The 24,995-nt window shown below is 42.3% G+C and overlaps 2 protein-coding genes across 2 annotated transcripts; both read right to left on the minus strand.

Moving 5' to 3' along the window:
- Positions 1–405: 405 nt before the first annotated feature.
- LOC308334871 (carboxypeptidase Z-like) lies at positions 406–11,740 on the minus strand. The gene is made up of 11 exons (XM_080791752.1): positions 11,553–11,740; positions 11,033–11,065; positions 8,273–8,650; positions 6,070–6,291; positions 5,141–5,370; positions 4,628–4,789; positions 4,283–4,441; positions 3,911–4,043; positions 2,534–2,673; positions 2,312–2,411; positions 406–1,746 (listed from the first exon to the last, which is right to left on the minus strand). The coding sequence occupies exons 1-11, from the start codon at positions 11,668–11,670 to the stop codon at positions 1,394–1,396; spliced, it is 2,028 nt and encodes a 675-aa protein (XP_080647878.1). The 5' UTR covers positions 11,671–11,740; the 3' UTR covers positions 406–1,393.
- A 5,104-nt stretch (positions 11,741–16,844) lies between these two features.
- On the minus strand, positions 16,845–20,141 carry LOC308334885 (G-protein coupled receptor 26-like; the record flags this gene model as incomplete). Its single annotated transcript, XM_080791774.1, has 3 exons — positions 16,845–17,111; positions 19,156–19,269; positions 19,474–20,141. The coding sequence occupies 3 exons, from the start codon at positions 20,139–20,141 to the stop codon at positions 16,874–16,876; spliced, it is 1,020 nt and encodes a 339-aa protein (XP_080647900.1). The 3' UTR covers positions 16,845–16,873.
- Positions 20,142–24,995: the final 4,854 nt, after the last annotated feature.

Below are 24,995 nucleotides of genomic sequence, written 5' to 3' on the forward strand. Positions count from 1 at the left end.
GTGTGTGTGTGTGTGTGTGTGTGTGCGTGTGTGTGTGTGTGTGTGTGTGTGTGTGATCTATCTATCTTTTGGTGCACACTGCACAGCATCCATGCGAATATTAAAGAAAGTCACTCTAGTGTCCCCATGGTACCACACCAATACAGCATATTTATTGGGCGCATATAAACTGGCTGATGTTTCTACATCTTTTATTTCATTGGCAATTTAATTTATTGTATTGTGGTATTTGGTTTTTGGACCATTCTTGCTTTCTATAAAGCTGCATGGATCAGAGTTGTCAGTTGCAGATAAAACTGGAAATATTGATTAAAAAGGTTCAGAATGATACCTATTCATTCTACATGTGCAAAAAAAAACTAATAACTACTGTCGAGCACTCCTTTCATACTGTACTACACAGATATTAGGATGGCCTAACAAAATAGATTTGTTTTTGCTTTCATTTGTGCACCAAACTGACTATACACATTATGAATTTTCATAGCGGACATTTTGTTGCTTGAGGTGTTGCAGACACCGGGTAATGCAGGACAGGTTACAGAATTTAACTTGATTTCACAGTAAAATATGTTGCACATAGTTTGAACACACCCATCTAGGCCGCACACAGAAGCCTGTGTGCTATCTATGGTAACACGTCAATACAGCATGGAATTGTGGAAAAATCTTATCGAATGACAACAAAATATTCTTTGGTTTTTGGGTCTGAGAGGCTAAATCTCATCAAATGGTGTTCCGTGGCTCAAATGCAGAATAAATAATGGACCATGATATGAAAAGGGTTGAAAACCACTGATTTACAGTAATGTGTTGCCAGCTGTGAATAATAGCAAAACAACACAGTCAGAATTCTCAATAAAGTACGTCTTTCTTGTATACCTGTGGTGTGTGGGCTCCATCCAATATCTATCTGTTAAACACACCCATCATTTTCTGCAATTACTAATCTTTGATTTATGATTTATTAGTTTATTTTTGCTTTTTCGATACATACTCCTTTGTATCCCAAACAAAACAGATTTTTTTTAACAGAACACACATACATGAAAGGGAACTTGGGTAACGCACTCCGACAGGTGGGTACTGGGTAGGCTTCAGTTCAACACGCACGCACGCACGCACACACACACACACACACACACACACACACACACACAAGAACAAGTAAAAGCATGCATTTACTATTAATCTACAGTATATGACAGGCCAAATATGTGCAATGAAATAGGTCCCATTGTTGAAGCTAAATTGATGGCCAGCCATTACTCTTTTCTACTGTCCACTGCCACAGCATAGGCACTTTCTCCATGATACCAGACACGTGTTATAAGAATGCTTCTTCCACCACCATCACCACTATCAAAAAAAGGGGGGGAAACCCCACAAAGCTCTAATAGTTTCTGAGCAGCCAGGTGGGGGTTGCTCCTCCCGAGCTAACGAAATAGCTCCACCACCATGGCTTGGCCTGGCGCTCCTCTGTGTTCCGCTCTGCAGGACCCCTGGAGGTGTAGCGCTCGTACTGGTTGTACGGGTCAAAGCGCTCATAGGTGCCCATGGAGGGGATGGAGTAGTCCTCGACGTCAGGCTCCACCTCAGCCTTGTGCAAAACAAAGTCCACTCTGCCTGCTTTGCGCATGTGCGCTGGCAGGTGGACTTTCTTCATGGACCTGGTGTAGCCCGGGGCCGCTGCGCTCAAGATGTGGATGCCCGGGGTGAGCAGGCGCCAGTAGTCTCCGTTTTCAGCTGTGGAGGGGAGGGGAGTGGAGGGAAGGGGGAGAGGAGGTGGAGGGGGCCGATGTCTTGTGACTAATGCCTGGCTTTGCACCCAATTTATACTTTGTCTCTCACGTACAACAAAATATTAATTTATGTTAGGCCAAAGCCGCCCAAACCGCACCAATGATTCGCCATATGCAACTCCTACCATAATTGCAACCAAATGGTTGCGAAACTTGTTTCATGTCCTAAGAAAGCAGGAAATCATAGCTTCAAATTTACATATTTGTTGTGCAGTTTGACCCACTAGTTTTTGAGATATGTCTTGCACAGATGTAGAGACTTGACAATTTAGCTCAGAAATATTCACTCCATTAATGCATTCATGTCATGTTTACATCCCGAGTTAAGCTCTAACATTTAAGTGAAATGTAGCTTGAAATGACATGATTACTAATAAGGCTTCAGATCAATTTAGACGAGAAAAAAAAGGAAAAAGAAAGATTTCCAAGCGCTCCTGAACAGTTAGTCTTACCGCGATGGCAGTCTCTCCATCAAAAAGAGTCACAAATGATCAGCTGATCATTATTACCTGTGGTGACATCGTGCCTTATTCCTCGGACCGATATCCTTGCTCCCTTGATAGCATTCCCATCCTCATCTTTTACCAGGCCTTTGATGCCTCGGTGGACCTAAGGAACAAAAACATATACTTTGGTGAAGACATAAGCAAGTACTTTATAATTTCACTTATAGTCTAATGCCCTTTAAAACTATGCAGGCTAAAGGAGATATATTTGAGGCTTGTTCTTACTGCCTCCATGAATGTAAGCAACGCCTCCTTGTTTTCATGCCAGCCGGTATACAACTCCTCTTCAGCAGGGAATTTATCACAGCCCAGCTCTACAGTGACCTCAAAACAGTTGGTGTGGAGATAGTTGAAGTCTTGCATCCCTGACCAAATAGAGAAAACATGGAAAAAAGATATACAAATATGTGTTGATGACACATGAATCCAAAAAATTCAGAAATTTTAATATAGATTTCCCCTTGACTTCAAGTCATGGACCCATTGGCTCATTTAGTGTCAGAAGTTGTCTAACGCCAGGGCTCCACCGGGCGTGTTGCGTCTCCGTCGCGTGCGTAAAAAAACGAACCGGGGCAATTTTAATGGTGACGGAGAAGCGACGTCACGCAACGTGGGCAGTGGAGCCACCCTTCATTGATTAAAAAGGGAACATTCAGGGGGCACGGTGGCACAGTCGGTAGTGCTGTCGCCTCACAGCTAGAAGGTCCTGGGTTCGATTCCCGCTCGGGACGCTGTGGGTGCTGGCGGCGTGTTTCCTCCTCCGCGTCATCAGTGCCCATACCCGAAGGTGGGGTTGGCGAAAGGGCCTTTCTGTGTGGAGTTTGCATGTTCTCCCCGTGTCCCCTAGGGTAGATACCCTCACAAAAACATGCAGTAATCCTGGTCTCTAAACTGCCTCCCCCTGGCCAGCTGGGGCGCCTGATGGAGGGGAAAGGAACTGGTTAGAATAACGTGTTCCTTCCACGCGCTACGTCCAACCAGGGAAACTCCCCCTGTCAGGTGTAAAGGAGCAACTTGGACACTCAAGCATGAAGGAAGCATGAGTTAAGTCTGTTGCTCTCCCCAGGTTGGCGGAGGGTGTGTAGAGCCCAGGATCACATTGGATGATTGACACAGGGGTGAAAAATGGGTTACAAAATTGTGGGTTAAAAATATATAAAAAAAAAAAAAAAGGGAACATTCTGTGACGGAGACGCGACGCTGACACGCCCGGTGGAGCCCCGGTGTTACCGTGTGTTTTAACAGCGGGTGAGCATCGGCCGACACATCACAGCCTGACTCTGCAATCCACTCACTGCACTTTCTATTTTAAGGAGGTCATGTTTTTATTCTGTTGCTGATTTTATTTTATCTTCAGTTTTATGTAAAAAAAGAAAAGAAAAAGAAAAAAAGAAAGAAAGAAAGAAAGAAAGCCTTTGTTTTGTTTTGAAGTGTTCTACAAAAAATCTAACATTTGATTGTTCAATCTGAAAATAGGTCGGCTCCAGTAGGCTCCGTCTGTTCATGCAATGCACCATGGGTATAATTCTGCCAGTTAATGAGCTACTAGAATTTATGCAATTACAATATGTTGTTCATCAGCTCATCAGTTAATCAGCTTACCACCAGCAAAGCTGTACCACTGTGCACCATTGACGATACCTCCCTGACTGTTGCGAGATGACCCACACCATGCAGTGTCATTTGTCATAGTGGTGTGGGCATTTGCATATGTTCTGGCAAGAAGCTTGAATATCTACACATGAAAATCCACAGATTAATATAACTTCAAAATGCATTCAATCTAATACATAAAAGTTAAATTACCAAAAGGTAACACGTTATTTGTGTCCTTTTTTAATCCAGTGCCATTATTATTCAACTTGAAAGATAGTTTTCCTACAATCCCCACAAAAAACAAATACAGTGACAGAAGACAAAATTATGGAAATAGATGGTATCCTTTCCTTATACAGAAAAGTGAATGTCCAGAACCTGTTCATCCGGAGTTGAAGAAAGCATCTCACGCTCTAGAGGGTGTTTGGAGAGATCATACGGGTAGGATACCACAAGGTCTCCACCGTGGAAGTTGGCAGAGAGCACAAACGGTATGGAGCGGATCCATTTCATAACAGCGTAGGTCTCTGGTGCAACCTGAATGTCAAGAATGATTAGATTACCCCTCATTCAGGCTAAAGGGATACGCTTCACAATAAGATATCCCCACTTATTTAACATAACTTCTGTTTCTATTATAAAAACCCATGTTATTTATAGTACATACTATATACAATGCTAGTATTTACAGAGAAAGTATATGGATAGGGATTCATACTGTACCTTACCAAACCAGTAAGAGTCTGGGATTGGGATGTGGTCTGTGATGTGGCCCTTGTGTCTGCGTCGGCGGTAGGCAATCGATGTCAAGTCGGGAAAGTTTCTGTTCAAGTCAAGGCTCTCTGCATTGTTTCGACCGATGTCCTGACCGTCATATCGGGGACCCTGAGGAAAATAAATCATGCATGACGTATGCTTATTGCTTAATATGGGTGGTTTTGCAAGCTGGAATAGCGAATGCCATAAAATGGTAAATGGTGCATTTATATAGCACCTTTATCCAAGGCGCTTTACATAGATTGTGCATTACATTCACCCATTCACACACACATTCATATACCGATGACAGAGCATGCAAGGCACCAACCTACACATCGGGAGCAATTAGGGGTTCAGTCAGTGTCTTGCTCAAGGACACTTCAACACTAACTCTGGGGGAGCCCAGGTTCGAAGTAGGAACCTTGCGTTTCCCATCCTGTGAAGATTTGGTGAGAATAGGGAAATATTGACACTGACCTCCTCATCTTCAGCATAGCTGTTGTCCTGGAGCCCTCCTGAGGCCAGCTCATAGCCATCAGGGTTCATGGAGGGGAGGATGTGGATGCGGGTGGTGTTGATGAGGGTTTGAATGCGTTGATTCCCCAACAGATACTCTGAACACAGGTACTGGGCCAAGTAGAGCAGTAGCTGGCGGCCCATGGCCTCGTTTCCATGCATGTTGCCCACGTATTTAATCTCTGGTTCAACTACAGATAAGGGTGACATGTCAACTATTCAACAGACGTCTTATTTTTGTTCTCTAGTCTAAATCATGAAGTCCCTTTGATTGTCTCATAGCTCAAAGTATTTCAAACAGCACCGAGCAACACCAAACACATCATTTAAAATACTACAAATCCATTATCAACATGTAAATATAGTATATGATCAAAGGTCATTCTTTGTTGGAAACATTTCTTAGTGCTTTGAGGTTAAACAGAAGCCATTTATCTTTTAAGAAACCACAGAAAACATAACGTCTGCCGTCAACTGCACCAAGTTTCCTGACTGAACTTGCTCTGTGCATGTCTGTGACAGGCGTGATTCCCATTTGCCTGCAATTTGACCTATTCACTTTACAAAACATTTAAACTCTCTCTCTCTCTCTCTCTCTCTCTCCCTCTCTCTCTCTCTCTCTCTCCCCTTTTATTTTTTACTGTGTTGAATACAAGAAATAAAGAAACGAATATCAAACTGAGTTTTTTTTCTGTGAATTGAGTTGAATGGGATTGGTTGGTAACCAATCCCTGGTTATATTATGTGGTTTACAGGTTCATATGGTTACTGCTATATTGTTCATGAAAATCCTTTATAAGGTTGACTTAAAAAATAAAGTTTTAAGTGTAACTGGCACCCCAAACAGTAAAATCGAAAGTCAAACCGTTACAGTATCACACAAAACTCACGTAGTGTATGTTCACCAGGGTTGTTGGAGAACTCGATCACCATTAGCTCTCTGCCTTCAAAGCTGCGGCCGATGATGTAGGTGGCAGCGATGTCCGAGCATTGAGCTGCAGTTTTCTTTAAGATATTGATCATCTGAGAATTGGTGTGATAGACGAACTGGATCATGGTGGCAGGCTCCTCAAGTGGAATATTTTCTGGAGTGTCTTGTTCGTCTTGTTGCTCTGATAAAAACATTATTTCAATCGCATTATTCATCATTTTGATACTTTCTTTCTTCATTTTTGAGGGGCGCTATGTTCAGCTTTGAGGGTTTGTGCACACTCAAACATTGTGTTAACACAAACATTGAATGCCATTGACAATGAATGGCCAGTTCTGAGTGTTTGCGTAAACACAAACGATGGTGAGGACACAAATTGTGATTGGCTGGAATATGATGATGTATGATGATGTACTGTATGATGATAAGAGCACCCCTCACTTTACATTATCAGGCCACCTTTGGAAGCCACACATCAATAAAATCAGAATGCCGTATCCATTCCAGTAGGACAGCCAGCCTATAAAATGCCTGATTTGAGAGTCTGGTATGTACAGTACAGCAGAAAGTCATGTGAGAAAGCATGGAAAGTCTTTGTAAGCACTCATGACTGATGTAAGCCTGTGCTCAGTTCATAATATTCAACTCTTCAATGTGCTGTGGATCAAAGACATTTATGGATTTACGTCATACCTATAATAAATTATCAATAACTCCTAACTTACTCATAAGTTATAACCTGTATTTATTTTCTTTATTTTCTATACTGTACTGTATGTGTTTTATACTGTGATGTATTTTTTTTTAAATCTGTGATATGGATCTCCCTGGGTCTGAAATAAAGTATTGATTGATAACTCTTAAGCCACAGGTAAAGCATTCTGGGTAGTAAATGCTAATTTTAAAACTATTTACAGGGCATTACAGATCAAACTAACCCACATTTTTAAGACATACTGTATTGTGAGGTTGCTTTTTTTTATCATTGAAAAAGAAAATCTCCACATGCTGGTGGAGCCAATTTCTGAATCTGGATTACATTCTCTGACTGTGTGTTGTAGCTAAAATAGACAAATAATGATGGTTACATAATCTTTCTCCAAATCCCTCATTATACTGGCATAATGGAACCTGTGAACAGGTAAGTGTCTTTCCCCTTAATTCTGACGTCTGAATTCTGAATTAGTTACATTTTCACTAGAAACAGACTGTATCATGAGTGACTGACTGCCGCAAACGATACAGTCACCTCCCTGACACTAACGCAGAGACAGCTTGTTTATTTTTGGACCACAATGCTTATATGAAACGATTTTAAGATGACCCCATGTTATTCTCCATAGAGAAATTACTTCCGTGAACCAGGCAGAACCAGGGGATGAGTGAGTGACGTCAGGACTTCGGCGCTCTATACAGCACTGCATGAGCCAGGGGAGGGAATCAGGACAAATCAAAACAGGAACAAATCATCAGGTTGAAATGAATGTCAGTATATGGGAATAATTATAGTCACTGCATGGTGTAACCACAGTGCATGAGGGGAAGGGAGTCGAATCAAAATCAAATCAAAATACTTATGTCACTCCATGGTGTTTGCCAGACATCTGTTTGTTTTATTACTGAAGCTAATTCTGCATGAGGCGTAACCCCATTTCATACACAAGAGAGAGGCTCAGAGAGCCCTAATTGTTGTAGCACTCTGTCACACATCGAGTGCATGCGATTCCTTTCATCAGTGGATTTATTGTTATACCCTCATATATTCCTACATTCATTCCATGTTGATGCTATCATGCACAGCCACAGAACACACATGACACTAATAAAGAAGTAAAGAGGTGCCAGCTTTATGGGTACATAATTCTGGGTTTATTCTCAGCTTTCTATAGTATAGAAAGCTGAGAATAAATCAGAATTACGATGACAATATAGACCCATAAACCTAACTGGCACCTCTTTTCTTCTTTATTAGTAGTTTAAAATATGGTGTAAAGAATCAAACTATCCTCACTAGATCATCTTCAAATAAAAAATGAATTCCAGTGATTTAATGGGGTGTTGAGGTGCTCTACGAGTTTACATGAGCAGAGACTCATTTCGAACTGGGCAGTCTGAGAAGCACTGAGTCTCTCAGCACTGTGTTAGCTACTACAGTACTTTACCTCTCAGGCCTTGCAAGGGGTCGTAGCATCCCTCCTCATCGCCGACGAAGAAGCGATCGCAGTCCAGGAAGTAGGGCCACGCCATGTCTATTCCCTCGAAGGCGTGGGCGCAGCGCTTACGCACGCCGTCGCAGGCACTGCGACAGGGCTTCAGCGTCTTGCCCTTCTCGGCGCAGTGTGGGGCCACCACCGAGCAGCCCAGCATGCGGATGTCCGGCGTACACTCTCCGTTGAGCAGCGAGTGGACCACACTCAGGAGGAGGTACTCGGTGCCCGCCTCGGCCTCTTCCCGGGTCCTGTGGCCGAGCAGGTTGGGGAAGACAGTTTGGGTGTACGGCATGTCGTCACAGTACGACAGGGTCATCTCTGTGCATTTGGCTGAGAATGCACGGGGGAAAGAAAGGCCACAATTGAAGCAGATTTGCAAAAAATGCTGCTAAATCAATCCAATATGAATATAACATTTACCAATATAATAAAAGTATATATAGAGTGCACCAATTATATTTTGTGAGGATTAACTCTTGTTTCTCAAGCGTTAGGTAACTTTGCCTCAGTGTAATGTCTTCAATCATCAAACCATTTCTATTATCTCTGGAAATTAGAATGTGAATATTTCATACTGCCATTGATCATCTAAAAATACACCTGATGGTTTTACAGCCTTTAGGCCACATCCCATTAAGATGATGCCTGCTGTGACTTATAACCTCATCCTTGGTGTAATGGCAATCCTTCCCTTCCCAAATTTTGTTGCCCATTACTTCACAGGTGGTGAAAGTGGTCGTACGCAGCAGTGCACACAGAAACATGAATGATGGATGTCCAGTCGTAGAGCTTAGTTTGCCTGTATTTATTGAAGAGTTGTGCAGTTGAAATGAACATACCAATATATAGTGATTATCCGGTTATTTTGTCTGTTCCTGGCTGCATGGTAAGCTGGTAAGAACGGTGTGCTCCCACCATACCCTGTGTCTAGTTCCTGCCTAGTGCCCCTGTGTGTCACCTTTATAAGTGGTCACCTTCTATGTGCTGTGTTTCTCAAGCCCGCCACCAGGTGGTCAAAAATAATACTGGTAATAATAATAATACAAATAATGCCTCTCTTCTAATGGCTCCTACACTTGGCTTTTTTTGTTGTGCGAAACACTGACATTATTCGATTAATTTGATCAAATACATCGGGCTAAGGAGCAGACCAAGCCAATATACTTAGTGAATTGGACAATCAATGGATCCATCCAGGAATGGATTGTGACAGTGCTGTCCATAACCATATGGAACATAGTGTTCCTATGCTATGGACATCAAATTGGGACTATTTATGGACATCAAATTGGGACTATTTATGGACATCAAATTGGTACTATTTATCTCTGAGACATCAGGTGAGTTAGCTCCGTTTAGAAATGAGAAGAGATTCCGTGTCAGGATATTCCTGCATCGGTAGAACGAGGATTGAGACGTCCAAAAACTGGGGCGAAAACCCTTTTCGCAGTATCGTTTCCAAAAAGTTACGGTATAGAAGGCAAGCTACAGATGATAAACTTAGGACAGGCACGTAAAGATTTTAGACAGAGGTGAACCGTGAAACAACCGCTTACAAAGCTTATGAAGTCAGCCACTAGCCAGTACCATGTTTTCCCAATGCAATCTTACGGAAGCAGTAGGCCTAACGTGCCTGTCCTAAGTTTATCACCTGTAGCTAGCCAGAAATATATTTACTTTTTTGGAAACAATACTGCGAAAAGGGTTTTGCAAGAAGAACCTTGATGTATATTTTGATAGCTTATGCCTCTCGAAATATGTCATAACTGTACATTCATATTTGTAATAAGTCATGTTTTTCATTGGTTCAGTTAGGCCATGCAGTATAGTCTATTCTATTCTAAGACTCAAATGGCTAGTTGCATAGGTTGACAAGAGGCTATCTGTGGAGTCACTAAATAAGCCTAGGGACACTTTAAGATAGTCAGTTTGCAACAGCTGTGAGTTCATCCTGCTAGTGGACATTGTGAGGTTTTATCACTCAAGAATGCTTTCAAAATAGACTACCTGTGGTAACTTGTTGACTGAGGCAACAGAGGCTTAAGGGTCAACCACACACACACACACACACACACACACACACACACACACACACACACACACACACACAAAGGGACAAAGGTGACGCCCACATGTTAGAGATGTATAAGATGGGACAGAGAATCAGTTAGAACTGAGAGTGAGAGACAGCAGAGAGAGACAAGGGGGAATTAACCTAGGCGCTCTGCCTGGGACGAAGGCCTCAATATGCTGTATCCATGGAATGAATGCTTGTAACCTGTAACTGATTGCTGACAAATAAATGGAAAGAAGGATATGTGCCTGTGTGGATCTCTGATTAATTTCAACAGCAACTTCAACAAAGGAATTAGGTAAATGAAGCCACAGAGCCCTGTAAGAAAAGAGACATCAACCTCTTCTCTTAGCTCTGGTCCATAGCCTAATGCACTTTGCTGCCGTTGCATTTAGAAAAGTGCATTAGGCTATGGACCAGAGCTAATCTTCTCTGAGCTAAAATCGTAGACCCGTAGAGTGAGGTTCCAAACGGAGCCAGTGAGTGCAATTCACAAATTGTCAAATAGAAATGCTGGTTCCCCACTAGGACCAGAGTTAAGAACCACAGCATGTCAAAAGCTTGATCATAAATAATACATACTGTATAATACCACAAATGATACAACATACCACTCCTTTAAGGTGAAGAATACCTACGTTTCTCCTCAGCCAGAGGCCTGCTGCATCTTCCTGTGAGACACAGATCAGTAGTGTTACAGTAGGTACCAGACACTAGATGGCAGTATGCTCTCTGTGAATATATTGTGGCCAATAAATCGTCTCCTGACATGAACTCCAACATCATCACTCCCAAATGCCTGTCTGTCAATAACATCTCATTAAAGTCCAACATGTTTGGCATTTTTCACGGCATTATTGCTAAATACTTTTCATGTAAACTCGAAGCACTATTTTATCTACTATACTATATTGCCACTATAATGTATTATGTAGCCACCCACGGCCCGCCACAGCCATGAATAGATTTAAGACAATTTAAGTTGTATACTTGAAGATTCAATATATGCTACATTACATTAACTCAGTAGCCATGACATCAGGACAATGTAGTTTATAACATGCAAAAATGGGCTACCAACATCAAACAGCATGCCGGCCCTCTAAATAAGAAGTCAAAAAAGAAGTAGAAATGTGTTGGGATTTTGGGAAACTTTACCTTGAAATCCCTGTCCTGGCTCACATCGTGGAGGAGCACACGAGACAAGAGTTGAAATTCCTATAAAGAGCCACACAATTTCGTTCCCCTTGAAATTCCGTGACTTGTTATATCCCATTTTGATGATGTGACACGCGCACCGTCGCACGTACCCCACTCGGCAGTTGCATTCAATTTTCTGTGTAGCCTACCCTACGGAAGGACTTCCCCAAAATCGAGTTTATTACAAGCATTACGGTCATATCAAATTACATAGGAAAAGTTTGAGGTAGAAAACCTGCATACAACGAACGACGTCGGTTATTATGATCGCCATCGCCTGCCCCAATTACAAATGTAGGCTATAGCCTATAGGCGCACAAGATGAAAGGGTCTTTATTGTTTGGTTAACAATTTCAGCAAGCAACCGTTTGGCTGATACTGTGTATAACATGTTTGGGGGATTGTGGAGCCTAGCGTTACATGCATGATGCAACGTCGTTGACGTTTGGGAGCTTTAACAATCAGCGCAGGTAGCCTATTCAAAGCCTATAATTCAAATCAAATCAAATCTTTTTTTTTTTACCAATATAACGGCCAACATATTCTCAGTCCTAATTTGATGATAGTGCTCCGTTCAACTCCACTGAAGATCCAATTAACGGGAATGAGCCACAGGCTATACTGCTGACTGTAGACTAATGCAATAAACAGTGGGCTCAGTCACGCAAGGCAACTGGTGATAGGAATGTTTTAGCAAGTTGCAACCAAATAACATCCAGCTCAACTCTTGCTAGTTATGATGTTTCATTAGATTGTACTCCTATTTGGTTTTTACTTTGTTTTCATTTTCACTTAGTTTTTTTTGTGTGAAAATGCTTTATCTTAGTTTTTATTAGTTTTGTTGTTGTTGATATTTTTTTTATTTTTTATTTTTTTGATGTATAGGCTAATAGTCAGGGGCCAGCCGGTCAGAGCAGAAGGCTCAGTGCAATGCAATGTGAGCTTGTGGATGGCTATTTTCCCCCTTTTTTTAAACAAAACAATACTGGCTATTGAGTTGACAAAGACATAATGATAACCCTGTAGATTGCGCCTATAGGCCTACTGTATAGCTCTTTTCCCAAATGAACACACAATACAAATACAATGTGTTGTTTAACATAAATCAACAACATTAATTTATACATACATACATACATACATACAGGTCCCAACACATTCCCTAACATCTCTAAACGTCTCTAAATGTTCTGATGAATTGAAAATGCTGGACCCTGTTGTAAACAAGTGTGAGTGCTTAATCATGGACCATGCAGGTGTATCCAGAGTAACAGTTTTTGTATTGAGCTGTGCTTTTGTTTGAAATGGACCCATTCTACATACTGTGAAATAAAAAATGCAATCAATCAATCAATCAATCAATAAATCAAACACAATGAGGTAACAGGTAATCCCTCATATTAGGCTATGAGTAGCCAGTGGGTTCTGTTTCAGTCACATATAGGAAGGGCCTATAGATTTTAGTCACTATAATGTGCTTGTGCCTGTTCTTTTAGGCATAAATCAGCAACATCACCTCAAGGTCATACCCAGCTGGAGCCACCAGGCCAATATCCTTTAGGCACTTTAAAGTTGAGGGGGCCTCTCTCCTGTGTACTGAGGTAAAACTGGTATAGCTCCTGTATAGGGGAGTCATTGCTGGTGACAGTGTGGTGGCCTCTGGTGCCACAAGCAGGCACATCGCCAGAGAAGCGGAGTGACAAGGCCCGCGGACAGCCAGTAATCTCCAGGATTGATGAATTCTCTTTTATTGTTCCCTGGCAGTGAAGCTTGGACGGCGGCCATTGTATAACCCAGCTGGGGTCGCTGCCCGTTGACTGCTCTTGCTGGCACTTCTGGGCTTAAATAAGAGAAGCCAGAGTCTTTGGCAGTAGGCTACAATTCAATACCTTTACCTGATGTCTGCAGCAGACCATGCTGCCTAACTAATTACGAACTCCCCCCTGACATCAGAAACATGGACTCTATCACTATATTTCAAACTCACCTCAAAACCCACCTGTTTAGGCAGGCCTTTGACTCTGTGTGACCTCTGTGTCTTCTGCTGCAAGCTGTGCCCTAGTTTTGTTCTGCTTTTAACTGTGTTCTTGTACAAAATGCCCCTCCCCAAACTGCTATGGTCCAATCACAGCTAAGCATAACATGGGTTAGACAAACCTCTCCACCAATAGTTTTCCTATGTGGTAAAACATTGTTTTAAAAAATAAATGTCACGCACATATTTTTGTGCATATGGTGTCTAAGTGGGAGAGGACGGGGATTAGCTAAAGGTGAATTCCCCTCGACTGATGATGGCACCCAACTTTGACAATTATGAACATAGCCATTGCATTTAAAAGCGTTAAATGGGACATTCTGCTTAATGAATACTTTTGGAACTTTAAGTACATTTTGATTCTCATACTTTTGTACTTTTACCCAAGTACATTTTGAATTCCGGACTTTTACTTACAAAGTATAGTTCTATATTGCAGTATTGATACTTTTACTTAAGTAAAACATGTGAGTGAATTAAGGGTTGTACTAGGCACTGCTTAGTCAGTCATCCACACAAGTGTAAGCGGTCAACAAGCATGAAACATGAAAGTTGCAGTTAATTCAACTAATGAGTCAGTTTGGTTTGGTTTATAGCTATGCCAAAGAGCAAAGTAGTCCGATTAAATCAACACCACATATTGAGTCTTTGATCCATTGTTTTAATTGGACCCAGTAGCTGTGTTACTAAAATAGGGATTTCCACTTTTTCCATTTCATTTTTCAGGGTTAATTATAGGTTAGTAGATAGAAGGAAAGCGATGCGTGAGCCCGGTGGATTGCATTTGTTGTCTAATCAGCATTATGCTGATGTTTGAGTTATATGATGCATTTTACTGCATGGTACAGCAGGCCTACACCAATTAGTATCCAATAATTCTAGCTACTTATCTGTCAAAGTCTATCAAACCTTGTAATTCACAGCTTTAACGAAGGAAACAATTTTGGTGTTTCTTGGTGTTTTCAAGTCGTCATGATTCATAATCTAGAATCATTGAAATTGTGGTGGAGCTGAAAACATGTCTTTTGACCACCCGCACCCCCTTCTTTTTTATCAACCACTTTTATTGCACTTTTATTTTACAAACAGCGTATCACACTGCTAAAGTACAGCAGAAAGTGATTCACAGGATGAAACTGAACACTTGTGCCTAGAGTATTATCTAAATAAATCAGACTTATTTTTTTCCTTACAATATTACCATCCTAGAAATCCCATACAATATTTAAATCTGGCACAAACAGAAAACTGTTTAAAGCACTTTTAACATGAAAACATTCATTATGCTACATCACACTGCTTCCTTTTGAAGATAATTCTCTCTAAACAAATATTCCTGTACAGTGCAAAATATAGAACATCATGTAAATATCCATACAAACATTGTCTTCTGTCAACTGGCAAAATAAACTACAGTTTAGTACAAATGCATTTCAGTCAAAAGTAGACCACCTACTGTAGGTACATTCATTTAAAACTTACAATAACATGGTATAAATTACATTTGTGTTTGGCTTTTGTAACTACAGTAGCTCTGAGAGAATTATACAAAGTGCATCAATATGCAGTGATTGACATGACACTGTTAACAACTGTCAGGCATATGCAAAAGCCAAATGTATACGTTGTCGTACAACTGTGTCATTCGGCCCAAAATAAGTTCGATGAGCAATACTGCCGTACGTCAAAATATACATTAGCCATGACCAGTACATAGCCAAGTAGTCCATGCAGATCACAGACATCATGTGTAGCACAACTACACTAGGGGCAACTTCACCCCTTTTGCAACCATATCTTATTTTAATGATGTTTGGGAGACAAGAAACACTTTCCTGGGGTTTTTATGTGGGTATATGTGTTTTTACTAGATATTTTAATATTTCAAAGTGTCTGTGATGTCACAGACAATGGTCTCACTTCCTTCCTGGACTAAATGTTGTCTCAGTAACTCAGCCCTCCCCCTCTCCACGTAAGGTGGGGTGAGTGGTCATTTTGGTAATCCAGCAGTCAAGCACACAGACTACAGTATTGTTCTAGCCATAGAGTGCAAATTTCAAATTGTGCTAAGTACTGTTATCTACTACAAATATACTATTAACATTGAGTGACTGGAGTTTCTACCAGCGGTGAAATGTCCCTTTAAGTCTCCACACTGAGAGTTCCATTTGGTGAAGAAATGGACATTTCCTATTTTGTTATTATGTGGCTGGAGTATAAGTGGCATCCAGCCAATGACAGCCAGCAGGTAGGCTACAATCTAATGCAGCGTTCATGTCTCCCCGACACACACACACTCACTCACTCACTCACTCACTCACTCACTCACTCACTCACTCACTCACTCACTCACTCACACACTCACACACTCACACACTCTCACACACACACACACACACACACACACACACACACACACACACACACACACACACACACACACACACTCTGTTGTGGATGATAAAAGGTCATGACACATGTGGTTGTTATACTGTAGTTATCTTTAGAGACATCTGGGATCTCCCCTGCTGTGACACCTCACTTGACCGTTCTGCAATGAATGCCCAATGATTTATTAATTTGATCAAATTAATTAATTGGATCCAGGCTGTGTGTGTGTGTGTGTGTGTGTGTGTGTGTGTGTGTGTGTGTGTGTGTGTGTGTGTGTGTGTGTGCACGTACGTACGTGCGTGCGTGCATGCATGTGTTGTGTGTGTGCGTGCGTGAGTGTGTGCATGGCATCACCAGTGAATCATAGTTCTGGGCTGCATGGCTCCCTTTGTATACCAAACCATCTGAAGCCTGTGTGCACATATTGTCGTCCCCCCCCCCCCCCCCCCCCCCCCCCCACGTCTCTGTCTACCCCTCCACCCCCATGTCTCTGTCTAGTCCTTCTCGTCTTTCTATCTCCCGATTTATCCTCCCCTTCGTTATCACCTTTTAATTCTTCTCCACCCACTGTCTTTCCCTTTCGCTCTCTCTTTCTCCCACCCACAGTAAGTAAGTAAGTAAGTAAATAAGTAAGTAAGTAAGTAAGCCTTGCCGAGCCATGAGGCCCCCCGCTCTCCTTACTTCTTCCCACTAACAACACACTGTCCTCCCCCTCTTTCATCCCCCATCCATCCATCCATCCATCCAATCGTTCTTCCCACTCTCTTCCAGGAGGCATGATGTACTTCCGGGGGGGCCCTATATATACTGTAGCATGTCTGTGGCTTCCATGCAGCTAGGATTATGCAGTCCTTTAGCTGATCCTCTGGAGGCAGTAGTCATTCTCGGTGTCTAAAGAGCTGCTGTGGCCGGACGAGGGGTACAGGTCACGGCGAAGCAGCTTGTTGACGCCGGTGACCAGGACCTTCCTGTACTGCTGACGCAGGAGGGAGTAGGCAAAGGGGTCGGACACCGCCTTGCTGTACGTCAGGCACTTGCTGACGATGCCCCAGTGGCGGTTGATGCCCACGGCAGGCAGCAGCTCGGCCAACCTGGAAACAGTGGTACAAGTTTGTAGATCTGCTATTTTCAAATCTCCAAAGGAACTAGTAACTATTTTCAAATAATGGAAACGTTATTTGGAATAATGTAAAGTGGAGTAAAAGTAAAAATGTTGGCTCTGAAATGTAGGAGTGGAGTAGAAGTAAAAGTATTGGAAATTGGAAATACTCAAGTAAAGTCCAAATACGAGTACCTAAGTAAATGTTACTTTACACCACTGCCTGTGAGCCCCGGGGAACAGTGGTGAACATTCATTTAAAAAAACCTATAAGCAGTAGTGTATACGTAGTGAACCCAGTGAGAGCCCGCCCACGAATCTCAGTCAATCTACTGGAAAACCATGCATTGCCACATTTGCCAGTGTCTACTTGTGTTGCATGTTATCCATTATTGCTCCATGCAGTCAACTTGCCCTCCTATGTTTGTGTAAACACAAACATCGAAGACAAAAGTGAGGACGGAAATTGTGATTGACCGGAATGAGATGATGTATGATGATAAGAGCGCCCCTCACTTCACACAGGTGTGATTTTGTTATTCACTGACTATTGCACCATACAGTAAACTTCTGTTGCATGTTATTCACTATTGCTCCGAATACAGTTAACTTGTGTTATTCACTATTGCTCTAGTCAATGTCCATTTGTTTAGAACCAGGGTGGAAGCAAGCAGCCATGTCTCCAGTGTGTTTGAGACAACACTGGTGACACCAAGTATTGATTCTTCATTGCAGTCACCTGGGTCATTAGCAACATGATAATTAACAGGTGAGGTGATAATCAACTGTTAAATCCATGGTTCCCAAAGTGGGGTCTGCGACACATAGCCAGGGGGTTTGTTTTTTTGGCTAGTGGTATGTGTGATATGGGAGCTTACCATAATCACAGTAAACCAACCTTAATCATGTTCCATCATATTGAAGGGCTTTTGGATAGAAATTAAACAGACTCCAGTCACTTTCAGTTAGAGCACTGCAGAGGCTGCATGTCGATCTGTGACTGTGACCAGCTGATGGTTGCTGACGCTCATTGATGAATCAAGGAAGGCATGTTTCTGCACCGTCAAATAGGTCTCTATTCTAAGATAGTTAGAAGTTGTGAAAATGTACGTTATTGTTTATACAAATAGTTCCAATGGCATCTACATGTAAGGTTGTAAGTATAATGCTTATTAGTGTTGCAAGGATGAGGGGGTACCTGCAGGAAAATATTATGCCCCCTATAGGGGTACCTGCATGGGCCAAAAAAAAACGTTTGGGAACCCTAGCTGCGATAAAACACTGTCCATGGTGGATTGTGCAACATGTATAAGCAATACGCCACAAGAGGTCTCAGGTTACCGGGTATTTTATAATGGCTGAGAGGCGTAGTGAGACCCGACACGTAGCGGAGGGTCTCCGACCCTGTCAGCCATTATAAAATAGACGGTAAGCTGGGACCTCACGTGGCTTATTGCTTTTCTAAAACAGTTACAAACAGGAAGGAGGAGGAAATATTAACCTCATAAAACTATTAAATTCACAAAAGTAGCTATACGCTTTGTGCCCACTGGCTGTTTTTACTCGGCCAGCGTCTGTCATAGTCATATGAGCACGGGCGGTGCTTAGACGACCGCACGGCCAGGGTGTGTATGGCAATCAAGTGCTCCCCTTCCCCAGTTCAGCTACAGAGCTGTGGGACCAGCTGCATGATATAAAATGATTGAAGGTGCATGTGGATTATCGTGATATTTACAACGGAAACCAGCCAATCAGAATCAAGTATTGGGACTAACCGTTTTAGAAATCTAAATCTACAACAATAAAGCCTCATTGAAATACTTCTTTATCACGTTTGTATTTTCCCAATATGGCAAGAGAGTTGTTATTTTATTAGTCCAGGATGACTTTCAAATTACTTTAAGAACAGAATATTGTCAAGACATGCATTTGGTATATTCAGTCCAATTACATTGTAACTTGTAAGTAACATTTGAGGTAAATATAACAATTAATTGTTGTTGCTGTTTGTTTTATGTGTTGTTTGCACAACTTACCTGGTGAAAACATAAGGAGCAAAGCAGATGATGAATGAGCCAATGAAGATGGTTATCTTTTTTGTGGCTCTCTGCTTTCTTCTCTTTTGCTCAGTCAAACACCTTTGTTTCACACTGGAAAAAAAAGCAAAGGTATTTTTAGTGCAACACTATATTGAGAACATGAAAAAAATATTTCCACATACAGTACATAGCCTGATACGTATACTATTACACTAACTTGTTATCATTTTATTATATGTAGATTATAATGTAATATATAGAGGAAATGGTGTATAACTCGACCATGGAATTACAGCATTAAATAGACTAGTATACCTTGGGTGAATATCGACCAGGAGGAAGAGGGTTTGCATTGTTATAATGTCAATCCTTTTGCAGTGAAACCTTGCGACCTTTAACACCTTTAGGTAGGTGAAACACAGGATCAAGAGGGAAAGCATGAAACTAGTGGCATGGAAAACGACAGTGAAAATCGTAAACTTAGTCCTGTCGCGCTCCTCGCCGAGCTGCAAGGTGCACGACGCATATATGTGGCTGTAGTCGACCCAGGAGAACAGGAGCGCGATCAGCGAGAAGGTGAGCGAATGGAGCCATGCGTAGCACACCATTATCACCGCGTCCTTATAGCGCATCTTTGTGGCATAACTCAGCGGGAAAACCACCGCTATCCACCGGTCTATGCTCAAAGCTGCCATGCTCAACATGGCGTTTGCCGTCAAAAAGGTCTCCAGAAAGCTCACGGTGTGGCAAAGGCAATCCCCAAAAGGCTGCTGGTTTCTGATAATCCCCACCAGGGTGGTTGGCATGTTCAAGACGGTGATGAGTATGTTGCAAAAGGACAAGTTCATGGTGAAAATACCGGGCACCTGTCGGCGTATCTCGGTGCTGTGGACGAAGCATAGCAGCACCAGCAAGTTCGACAACAATGACACGACCGCGACCACGACAATAAACAACGCGAAAATTATTTCAGCAAAGTCCATCTCTCACTTCAGAAAGTCCACTCTCGGGGTGCCTGCGCCAGTTGTTATTGATAACGACGGGGAATTGAAATCCATCATGATTATTACCCGAATATTAATAATATAGCTTTCCAGATTAGAACAATTATTAACTCCAGTTGTTCTTCAGGTCCTGCAGCCTTCTCCAAGTTCCCAAGGCGCTGTCCAGCGTGCTGAAATGGCGAGGAGGTGCGCGCACGCCCCGTGAGCACCGAGACCATAATTATTCTCAAACTCAACATTTGAGGATTATTTTCCCTTCATGTTAAAAAGAACAACAGCATTCTTTTACAGTTAGAACTGGCCGTGTGAGGCGCACGGACTTGGCTGGTGCGTGGTCTATAATAAGTGAGGGACATTAACTGGTATAAGACGACAACGCGTGCGCTGCGCTGACTGATAGGCATTGGGGAAACGCGCAGGCTGGTGAAGCCTCAGTATCGCATGCATATTAAAATGAATATCGTTGTTGTTGTTGTTGCGTATAAGTAACCTCGTATATATATATTTCAACTTTTTACGCCCCCCCCCCCACACCAGAAAATGTATGACCTACTTTATATGCAAGAACAAAGCCAGGGTATTTCACAAAGTGAAATCCAGTGAGCTTGTATAGTTGCTTTCACTATTTTGGACATGCAGTAAAAATGAGTGTTCATGCAGGTGAGAGGGTGGAAGCTTGGTCAAATAGACATGCAAGTAGCCTAACTTGTCACAATTAACATAAAGGTATTCAATGTACATTTTCCCTCACGATTGATCGCTTTATGTTTCACTTGGATTCTATAGCTAAATGTCATAAACCCAATATGTGAAAGTAGAAAATAATATACATGGACAAATATTCATGCAGGTTTCTATCAACTCTCATCGATCACACCTGCGCAAATCAATGTAGGCTGGCGGTCTGAGAGCAGTGAAATCCAGGCATGTTGTGGATAATTGCTCGCCATGCAGGTGCAGGTGCGCACACAGGGGACAGGCACGTGGGCAAACAGATCCTTTTCCCGAAATGAATTATTCATTGACCAGGGCAACTGCAGCCTATTCTTGTGTATGATGATTTGTGTGTGAAAATTATAGGCATTATATTAAGTAAAACGTCACACTTGCAACATTGAAAAGTGGAGACATTAAAAGGCTATATAGTCTACACTTGTATTAATGTATGCCTATATATGTGTATGACCGTTTTTATTTATTGGTATAGGGTGAGGCTGCATGCCTATACTTCAAATGTGTGTGTGTGTGTGTGTGTGTGTGTGTGTGTGTGTGTGTGTGTGTGTGCGCGCGCGCGCGCACGCGCGCGCGTGTGTGTGTGTGTGTGTGTGTGTGTGTGTGTGTGTGTGGGGGGGGGGGTCAGCCTTCAGCTCCAGGGAAAGTGAAATTCTATATCCTCAGTAAAGCCGTTTTTGTGGTTAACAAGGCCGCAAGGCATTGCACAAATATTGCTCGGGGCATTTACAAAAAACAAACAAAAACATGATTCCAAAGGAAAACGATAGGCAAAGGGCATATATAAGTGACATTATTTGAATTACATTTTTACAAGACAGCCTAAAGCCTAATCTGTATATAAAAGTGTAGATTTAATGTTGTTTATTGTTTTTAATTAAATAATTACAATCAATGGAAAGATGTCCCAGACATTGTGTTACTGTTGATACTGGATAAGCCATAGGTTAGTGAGAGTAAAGACAGTGATTCAATGGGGTCAACTCAACACAAACTTTATTTATTTATAGCACATTTACCATGGCCTGCAGGTCAACCAAAGTGCTATACAGGGCAGTGAAGAACAGGGCTATCAGGACTATCAGCTCAGTCACTGAAGCCCACATACAGGGGGAAGAAATAAGTCCCAGTCAAGTATCTTGACTGGGTACTCTGATGTGTATATGGGTAAATTATTCCAGAGCCTGGGGGCAACCTGGAGGGCTTTATCATCCCATAGTTAATTATGCACATTGTTTTGGGGCAATGCTTGAATTCAAGTATTGGCCCAGATATTATGTCTGTGTCCCTTTAATGCCCATATATGGAGTTCTTTGTCAGGCATGCCCAAATAAATGGTAAATGTTAAATGGTGCATATAGCGCCTTTATCCAATTAAGGCGCTTTACATATAGATTGTGCATTACATTCACCCATTCACACACACATTCATACACTGATGGCGGCGAAACCATGCAAGGTACCAACCAGCACATCAGGAGCAATTAGGGGTTCAGAGTCTTGCTCAAGGACACTTCGAACTGGCGGCCTTGCGGTTACCATCCGGAGACTCTACCCCTGAGCCACCGCCACCCATATGTTGGGAATGAATATGAATACATATGAATATGTAGACGTCAGAAGGATGTCAGAACAGGCCAGCTCCATATATGGACCCTGCATGGGCAGGGGCCCTGTCCAGAGCCCGGGAAGAGGCCTTTTTGGGGCGGTTCTGGACAACCGGGGGTCCGACCGACTCGACACCGGCCACTGCACCCCCTGTGGTGGTGTGGAATGCATGTGTAAAATTTGAAGTCGGTGGGGCAAACGGTTCTCGAGTTACGTGGATTACACACAGACAGACGTACAGAGACTTGGTGCATTTATAGATATAGATTCAGGCCCTGCAATCATGAAATTCTCCAGGAGGCATCTTGAATAAATACATTATTAAATAGCCTACTCCATTCTCTCTCTCTCTCTCTCTCTCTCTCTCTCCATCCATCCTTCCATCCATCCATAAATTCAACGAACGACCGACCTATTTATTTATTTATTTGTCTGATGTTTGTTTGTTTGTTTGTTTAACAAACTGGAAAATGTCACGATCTCAGTGGCACCTGCATGCTGTGGGCCATAATGTGGTCTTCTAGACATGATCACATCATATCGGGCAAAATATATGATTAAGTGAAGGAAGCAAGTCACAATCACATTCACTTTTTAAAGAGCGTTAACGAAACAGTATTGGCCTATAGCGGTTCACTGACGCTGTGTGCGCCTGTGAGTCAAAGAGTCAGGGAGACAAAGCATGCAGGGTGATGTTACCTCCATACAAATGGCATGGGAGCCAGCTGCACAGCTGCATGGCTCTTGGGGGAGAAGAGCAATGCTATTTATAGGCCTGATGGGGTGTCACTTCCAATATAACTCTACCACCGATGGATTACGTAACCCACTGCTTCCAAAACAATGGGTCGGGACTCGGGACCCATTTTTGTGGGTCGAGAGCAAATATCATTTAGTTTTTATTTTTATTTTTAAGTTTACTACACATTATGTCGTTTGAGTCTTGAGCTGAAAAGGTTAGGTGTACCCAGCCCAGAATAGGGTATCTTGTGTGTCAGGTCAGAGTCAGCGCAGCAGTATATGTCCATAAACCTCTGGACAGATAACGATGGGTTTCCTGTGGGTAGGTATACAGCTGGCTGGGACAAGCCTCATGGCATTGAATTGGTCCGGTGCTGCCAAGAGCTCTTGAGCGCATCTGAAGTCAGTGTAAGCATATTGGATGATGGGTTGCATCGTAGCAGCAGGAGATACGTCTGTGATGCTGTATAGACAACATGCTTCTCTGAGCTGCTCCAGACGCTCATGAAGAGAGCTCCATCTGGTTGTGATAAACGAACTGATGGTGTGTAGGCCCATAATGTGTGCATTAACATTAACCTGCATGCACCTTCTCTCACTCTATGACTCACTCACTCACACACACACAGCCGACCAACCCACGCACGCACGCACGCAAGCAAGCACGCACGCAGGACTGATGTTCTTATGGGCATTAACCACATGATCCATAGCATCTCTATTCTAATAGTAGATCTGCAAGCTCACAGCGTATCATATCTGTAGACCAACTATGGCGATTTGGTGAAATTTGGTGAATATATTTCTTCGAAACAAATAGCTACAATTGCTAATCAATTCATCATCATCATCATCATCATTTTTCGACTACGGTCAAGATCATGGATTTCACAATGCCATGCCAGACTTTCCGTTCCTTCATTGCCATCCCCATGCAGTTCCTGCTTACTGATGCATGTGGCCCCTAGCGATGACATCAGGGAACGACAGTTTGCTTCCTCTGGTCTGCTTTGAGGCAGGATTCCAGAGAAGAAGGGAAGATATAACCTTATTGTCACGTTTATAGCAATGGCCGGAAAATTGTGTTCTTCTGGATCGGACTAGTGAAGAAACACGGGGAAGGTTGCCGTATAGATTAGTCGATGGGTGGCTACTTTAAGAGAGATCTTAAAGTAGCCATAGAGTAGAATCGGCTCGACGGTCGTCCTAAATATTTTTACTTTGAACATTACTTACTAAGCTGGGATGACCAGATCTTATGCATGTCATTGCAGGCTGACCAGGCCATACACTTCCTAGTTTGAAAGTCCTTTTGGTAAGAAGATATATAGGTCTATGAACCCAAATACGTGTAGTCTTCAACCTGTTTCAGAGGAGTGTTGTTAAGTGTTTTTATAATGTGGTTATTGTTGGATTTGCACCAATGGTAAAAAGAAACCATGGCACTCCATCTTTAATGCACTTCATGAATAGAACAGTTACTGCTACAGTGCAGTAACTGTTCTTTTCATTTTCTAGAGGTATACCGTCATCTTAGGTAACGTCATCTTTGACTTGGCCTATATATATTTTAATCTTTTCTTTGCTGAGAGGAACAACATTTCATTTTCTATGTACAGCACTGTATATGCATGCTGTATGCAAGCGCACAATGATAATAAACTAAATCTTGAAATCTTCCTGCCATTTGTCATGGCACAACGAGTCCCATGGTATACTGTACATGCAGTGCCCAGGGTTTTATAATGAGGG

Source organism: Protomyctophum bolini, assembly GCF_963924005.1.
Source record: "Protomyctophum bolini genome assembly, chromosome: 20".
In the NCBI taxonomy this organism is placed as follows: domain Eukaryota; kingdom Metazoa; phylum Chordata; class Actinopteri; order Myctophiformes; family Myctophidae; genus Protomyctophum; species Protomyctophum bolini.

What these genes read in the sequence shown, in the direction of transcription:
- LOC308334871 (XM_080791752.1), bottom strand. Translation starts at nt 11,670, where the DNA reads ATGGGATATAACAAGTCACGGAATTTCAAGGGGAACGAAATTGTGTGG. An exon ending in CCCCTTGCAAGGCCTGAGAG is followed by an intron (nt 6,292 to 8,272) that starts GTAAAGTACTGT and finishes TGTTTTTATCAG; the next exon opens with AGCAACAAGACGAACAAGAC. An exon ending in CTTCAACTCCGGATGAACAG is followed by an intron (nt 4,044 to 4,282) that starts GTTCTGGACATT and finishes TTTCATGTGTAG; the next exon opens with ATATTCAAGCTTCTTGCCAG.